This window comes from Octopus bimaculoides, chromosome 26, assembly GCF_001194135.2.
Source record: "Octopus bimaculoides isolate UCB-OBI-ISO-001 chromosome 26, ASM119413v2, whole genome shotgun sequence".
Lineage (NCBI taxonomy): Eukaryota > Metazoa > Mollusca > Cephalopoda > Octopoda > Octopodidae > Octopus > Octopus bimaculoides.
This window is the reverse complement of record NC_069006.1, coordinates 10,373,402-10,381,115: the sequence shown is the minus strand read 5'-3', so window position 1 is coordinate 10,381,115 and position 7,714 is coordinate 10,373,402. Positions and strand designations below refer to the sequence as shown.

The following is a 7,714-nucleotide window of genomic DNA, read 5'->3' as shown; positions in this document are numbered from 1 at the left end:
GTATATATGTATGCATGTATGTATATACACTTATGTGAACCCATGGAAAACAAACCTCATCCAGCTATTCTGATTATATGTCTGTGCACACGTTTGAATGTGGTGTGTGCCAGAGGGTTTGCAAATCCAATGGGGGTCTTAAAAGACATGTTAGGATCCACAATGAGCAGAACTTACTTGCAGGTATTGGTAGTGCAAATCAGAGGTGCAATCTGTGTGGGTGTTTTTTCAAAACACTGTCTGGTTTAAAAAGCCACATCAGACGCCATGAAAGGGCTAAGGTGTAGGTGCAGGAGGTGGTCAAACTCTGTTTAAGGAGTAGACAACCACCATATACACTTATATCACTTATGTGTATATACATACATACAAACATACATGCATATATATCCATACATACTTACATGCATACATGCACACATGTATATATGTAGGTATGTAGGCATATATGTATATACATATATATATACTATATGTATATATATATTCGAGTGTTCAAATTGCACCAATTCCCAACAACAATAGTGCAATAGGGATATCTGTAGAAATAATCACACCTGCCAATTCCTGTTTCTTCATCCGTAAACAGGTCCCAGTGGGCACAAATCACAGATCTGTCTGACTGAAATCCAGCGTCCTTTTCAATGTCTTTGCCATCATACACCACCCCGGCATTAGGAGGTGTGTCGTCTTTGAGCAGTGGGACGTCTCCATGACCAGCAGTATACAGGCCAACTGCAATAAATAATTAAATGAAATTTTTTAATTTATGCATAACCTCAGTAGTTTGGAGGGAAGGGGGTACTTTATTTTATCAATCCCCAGGAAGGGTGAAAGGTAAAGTTGATCTTGAAAGTACATGAACTCAGAACGTAAAAAAGTTAAAAATAGATAATAATAATAATTATAACAACAACAATAATAATTATAATGATTCTTTCTACTAAAGGCACAAGACCTGGATTTTTGTGGGGAGGGGAACAATCAATTACATCAATCTCAGTACTTGACTGGTACTTAATCTATTGACCCCGAAAGGACGAATGGCAAAGTCAATCTCGGCGCAATTTGAGCTCAGAATGTAGCAACAGACAACATATCGCTAAGCATTTAGTCCAGCATGCTAATAATTCTGCCAGATTACTGCCTTAATAATAATAATAATAATAATAATAATAATAATAATAATAATAATAATAAAAATTATAATAATAATAGATAAAGCAAATGAAATAAGAGAATTAGACCAACGTCAGACTCAAATACTTAGGAATCAATGAACTAAATATGATACAACACACACAAATGAGAGAGAAGAGAAGAAAAGGATACTATAGACAAGTTAGATTAATACTGGAAACAGCTCAATGCGAAAAACAAGATAATAGGTATCAAGACTCTAGTCGTTCCAGTTATAAGTTACAGCTACAATATTCTTAACTGGACTCTAAATGAACTAATCAAAATAGACAGGAAAACATGAAAAATAATGATAGGATTTAGGATGCACCACCCAAAATCTGACATAGAAAGGTTATATATACAACATATCAAAGGTGGTAGAGGCCTTATACAGCTAGAAAACTAACACAGAATAACCACCATAGGACTACAGAAATACCCACTTCAGAAACAAGGAAGACTAATACAAAAAAGCCACAAAACATGAACAAAACAAAAAATTGTTTTCAGTCTTAAAGGAAATTGACAAATATAAAAAAGAAGTCATAGTACCTAAAAACTATGAAGAAAAAGAAGAAACAACAAAAGCTGTATAACAACTGAAATCTCAACTAAAACTGGAACAACAATGGATCATGATAAAACGATGGCAAGAAAAGCCTCTTCATGGCAAATACTGGGTTAAGCTAAACAGAAAAGAAATAGACAAAGCAAAATCCCAACAATGGCTGAGAAGCTCAGGACTCGAAGCAGAGACTGAAGGATTTTTAATTGCAGCACAAGACCAAAGCCTCCCCACCAGAAATTACCAAAAGCATGTAATGAAACGAAATACAAGTAATTGTAGACTATGTGGAGATGGAGAAGAAACAATAAATCATATTGTCTCTGGCTGCTCAGTCCTGGCTAAGAAGGAATATATTCACAGACACGACAGAGTTGGGACCTACATACACTGGAAGCTATGCTAACACTATGGAATAATAACAGAAAAAAGATGGTATAAACACACGCCAGAAAAGGTCACAGAAAATGAGAAAGCAACCATACTCTGGGATATGCCAATACACACAGATAGAGAAATTAAAGCCAATAGGCCAGATATAGTTGTCAGAGATCATCAAGAAATAAAATGTTTTCTAATTGATGTATCAATACCAACAGATGATAATATTTCTCTTAAAGAAATGGAGAAACTTTCAAAACACAAAGACCTGGAAATAGAGGTAACTCGAATGTGGAGCCTAGTAAAACAGAACCAATTCCTATCATAGTGGGTGCATTAGGTATGATAAAAAAATATTCAGACAAATACATAACAAAAATACCAGGACTAACAAATATATATAACATACAGAAAATTGCACTACTGGGCACTGCACACATCCTACACAAAACACTTTCAATACAGTAAAAATAAGAGCATCACAACAAACCACAGCATATACTCAAGGTACATAGAGCTGCACTTGGTACTGCAATGAAAGCATGTGATAAAAATAAGCCTACTGAATAATAATAATAATAATAATAATAATAGTAGTAGTAGTAGTAGTAATGATAATAATAATAATAATAATAATAATAATAATAATAATAATAATAATAATAGTGCCCTTGTGCAGTATCAGGCATTGGCTCTTGTGGCTTCTGATCAAAGGGATTCTTTGAGGTTCATCTCTGGAAATATGGGTATTTCATACACCATCTTTAAACAAACCATATTCAGGGAGCTTTTGAGTAGGGTGGGCTACTCAACTTGAAGGAAATTATAACTGGATCCCACCTGCGAGGTCATGCGCTGTTTATCTTGATATGAGTTCATCATGTCATGCACATATGGTTGCGATGCTCGTGCTTGTTGTACCCTCATCAGACGGGTAGTCATGAGGGGTATATCAGGCTTTGTACATTTGAACCCAAATGACAAAATAATATGGCTGTTAACCATTTTGAAACTCACCATTGTTATAAACCCTCAGTCTAATCCAGGCTGTTGTCCCAGCGGTGAGGGCCAAATTTTCGATAACGATTTTCTGCTGCCCATTGAGTTCACTAGGATAAGTAGAATAGGCACGAACCATTGAGTCATGTTTGGTCTTACCAAGACCAAAGTCCACCTTGGCTATCAGGGACAAGTCATCTTTAGCACTGTAGTAAATGGTCAGTGTGTCAAAGTCTTGGTCAAAGGTGAAACTCTCGACACTGTGGAATTTGGGTGGTGATGTGTCGACAGTGAGAGCTTGCGAGTGGCATACCGTGGTGACCATGGCCCCACCCAGAACCACGTTGTTGAGGGCCTGCACTGTGATGTAGTAGGGTCCGTCGGTTAGCTGGAGATTGCTGGCAAAACCAGATTTTTGAAGGCGGTCAACACTGCCCGTGTTGGTCATTGGTTCAGAGAAGGGGACGATGTCGCTGTCACAGACAGTTTTGCCTACAGCCCAGGTGTAACTCCAGATTCCGCTTTCCTTGTCTTGGAAACCATCCCAGTTAGCTGAAAAAAAAAGAAGAAAAAATTACATCAGAAAGAGAAAGAACAGGTAAGTGTTAAGATATTGAAAACAACAACAACAATAAAGACAATAATCCTTTCTACTATAAGACCAGGTGGACTCATGATTGTAGGATTGTGGTTTCAATTCCTGGACTGGGTAATCTGTTGTGTTCTTGAGTAAAACCCTTTGTTTCAGATGGCCTCAGTCCACTCTGCTGCAAAAATGAGTAATCCTGTGACAGACTGGCATCCCATCCAGGAGGGAATATACACCACAGAAACCTGGAAATTCACCTTATGAGTCTATATGATTTGGGAAGAAGCTACTATAGGCACAAGGCCTGAAATTTTGGAGGAATGAGGTCTGGTTGATTACATCAACCCTCAGTTCTCAACTGGTACTTATTTCATTGACTCTGAAAGGATGAAGAGTAAAGTGAACCTACCATTATTATTACTGTAAGGTCTATAAAATAAAGTTTATAAATGAGTTTGGTTCTGCAGAAGTTTAGATTTTAATGATTTTTTGAAACTTGACAGCAAAAAAAATGTGTTAAGAGGAATTCTTTGGGATTTGGTTTATTCATCTCTGGAAACATGGGTGTTTCGCTCAACAGCCTTAAACAACCTATATTCAGGGACCTTTTGAGCGGGATGGGATACTCGACCCCACCTGCAAGTCCATGCGCTGTTTATCTTGATATGAGACCACCATGTCACGCACATATGGTTGTGATGTATGTGCCTAGTGTACCCTCATCAGACGGGTAGTCATGATGGGTATAATGGGCTTCATATATTTTACCCCAGTGTCACTTTAATGGCATGCACAGCTCTCTCACTCAATAATAATAATAACAATAATAATAATAATAATTATTATTATTATTATATCAACAATGATAAGATATACTGTGGGAAACAGCAACAACATCCCCACCATCCACCTCCTTTTCACCATCATCATCGTCATCACCATCATCATCAATGTCACAAACAATGTCATTACCACCATCATGAGTGCCACTACCACCACCACCACTATGGTCATGGACCTATCCCAAACAGATTGATTTCAATTGTTATACTTGTCTACACTTAAAACAAAACACTTGAATCACCACCACCACCACCACTACTAACGCTGCAGCCACCACTGCTATCACCACCACCACTATCACCACCACCACCACCACTACCTCTATTACTATCACCATCATTAGTACCGTCACCCACCACCACCACCACCACTACTATCACCACCACTACTACCACCACCACCACCACCACCACCACTATGATCTTATTGAGCCCAGTACTTGACTGGTAATTCTTTCATCGGCCCTGGATGGATGAAAAATAAAGTGAAGCTTAGCAGAATTTGAATTCAGAATGTAGCAACGGTTGAAATACCGCTAAGTCCAGCAGGCTAATGATTCTGCCAGCTTGCAGCCTTAGAAAGTAATACAAATAACAATAATAATATGCGATAAGAAAGAAAGAAAAGTCGATAGATATGACAGGTTAGCTTGGGAGGTTAAGCAGATGTGGTCGCTGAAAAAGGTGGTAGTAGTACCAATAATTGTGGCAGCCCTGGGAACAGTGAGTAAAAATCTTGAGAAGTACATGGAACAAATAGGGGTTGCAATAAGGGTGGCAGACTTGCAAACAACAACACTGCTTGGAGCCACTCGAATATTCTGGATGGTGCTTGAAAAATAAGAGGTGTTACCTTAGTTCACTGGTAGTGAACAGTTGACACCGTAGTACATCTCCAGCATTAGAAGCTGTGCAAAGGCAATAATAATAATAATGGTTTCATTATTAACCACGAGAATTTAAATGAAGAAAAACATTATGGACAGGACAGGACAAAACAAAAAATGTGTGTGTGTGTGTAGTTGTGAGAGTTTTGCATGTAAACAAGACTGATAAAATAAATAACAACAACAACAGCAATAACAATAATAATAATAATATTTTGACAATAAACTCGCATACAGTTGCAGTAGTCCGGTATGGCGCTGGAGTCCTGAAGTGGAGAGAGGAGGAGCTAAAGAAGATGGAGAGGAAGTAAAGAAAACTCCTAATGATGCATGAATCATCCACGTGCAGACACTGGTTGGCTACACATGAAGAGAGCAAATGGAGAAAGAATGATAAGTGTGGAAGACTGTGTGCTTATTGAAGCCGAGAGCTTAATGAGATACCTAGCCCAGAATAAGGAGACCTTGCTAGTGTCAGTTAGGAAGGAGGGAGTATTGAGAGTAGAAGAAAAAAAGGAAAAGAAAAAGGAAGAAGTGCAAAAAAGGACATGAAGAAGAATCATGCAAGAAGGGACGACACAATCAATTCCAAGGGGCCACAACAGAAGTTGCTAGATAAGATAGGTGGGATTGGCTGAAGAAAAGAACCCTAAAAAAAGAGATTGAAAGCACTATACTGGCAGCACAAGGTCAAGCTTTGGCCACAAACTAGAGGATCAACATTAGGAAAGAGCAAGTGTCTCCACTGTGAAAAGTAGGGACTAGAGTGAGGCAAGACATGGTATGAGCACAAACCGCAGAGAGTGGCAGAGTTGGAGATTTGCAAAATCCTCAGATTTCCCAATCCAAACAGATCATAACAGACCGGACCTTGTGGTGGCAGACAAAGTGCACCATATAAACTATATAGTAGATGTTGCATGCCCCTTTGACCCACGAATAGTCAAGAAGAAAGGTGAAAAGATAGATAAATACAACCCTCTTAAGTACGAAATAACCTGGCTATGGAAAACGAAGAAGGTGAAGCTCACCAATTATTGTTGGGTCCCTGGGAACAGTACCAGAAGGCATTAAGGGGAATATAAAGGAAATTGGAATAGAATGCCCAGTAGAACTGTTACAAAAGGTTTGCCTCCTTGGAACGGCCAGAATAATTGGGAAAGTAGTGGGTAGCTGAAAAGAACAGATAGCATGGTACCGTAGGCTGCAGGTAGCAAGCCTGCTATGCATGCAAGACTCCAGGAGTTTCAACAAAACCTGTGATAAAGAGAAATAATAACAGCACAGGAAGAGTATAAGAAATGGAGGCAGAACCAGGTTGTTAAAGTTTTACACTGGAAACTGTACCAGAAATGGAGATTTGAAGCTAGAAACACATGGTACAATCATCGAATTGAAAGAGTACTGGAGTTGGAGAAATGTAAGATTTTGTTGATCTCTCCTATTCAAACAGAGAAGAAGTTAGAAAATAATAGACCAGACATCATGATTATAAATAAGGAAAAGTGAAGCCGCTCACTAATTGACCCATCGTGTCAGTTTGATACCAGGATTGAAAATAAAGAGAACAAAAAAGAAAAAGAAGAAAAATATACTCCTTTAAAATTTGAAATAGGAAGAATTTTTGGAGTAAAGGTTGTGCCTATAATAATTGATACATTGGGAGCGGTAAGCTAAGATATAGACAAATGGCTGAAGGAGATTGAAACAGAATACCTGGTAGAGCTCCTACAGAAAGTTTGTTTCTTAGGGACAACAAGGATTGTCAGGAGGATTCTAAGCACTTGAAAGTCTGCTGAAAACTTGTGGATACCTAAGGTTATCTAAGGTTACAGGTAGGAACCTGCTACCCACACAAATCTGACAAGGAATAAGACCAAACCTGAGTCAAACCAAATAATTATTTCAAGTTTTTGCCACAAGGGCAACTTGGGGGAGGTGGGGATGAGTCGATTACATCGACTCCAGTGTTCAACTGGTACTTATTTTATCGACCCCGAAAGGACGAAAGGCAAAGCTGACCTAGGCGGAATCTGAACTCAAAATGTAAAGATAGATGAAATACCGCAGAGCATTTCGCCCAGCATGCTAATGTTTCTGCCAGCTCAGTGCCTTAATAATAATAATAATAGTAATACAACTACTACTACTACTACTACTACTACTAATAATAATAATAAGTTTTAAGGCAGCAAACTTGCAGAATGGTTACCACGTAGTGCAAAATAGTTTGCAGAAATTCGTCCATCTTTACATTCTGGGTCCAAAT

At 38.4% G+C, this 7,714-nt stretch overlaps 1 protein-coding gene across 1 annotated transcript in view; it reads right to left on the bottom strand.

Moving 5' to 3' along the window:
• The window catches only part of LOC106878080 (uncharacterized), a 161,693-nt gene that overhangs the window by 55,021 nt on the left and 98,958 nt on the right, over positions 1-7,714 (bottom strand). The window contains exons 24-25 of the mRNA XM_052976903.1: positions 3,146-3,679; positions 558-735 (exon numbers count right to left, since the gene is read on the bottom strand). Coding sequence (XP_052832863.1) covers positions 558-735; positions 3,146-3,679 — 712 coding nt within the window. The remainder of the gene's footprint in view (positions 1-557; positions 736-3,145; positions 3,680-7,714) is intronic.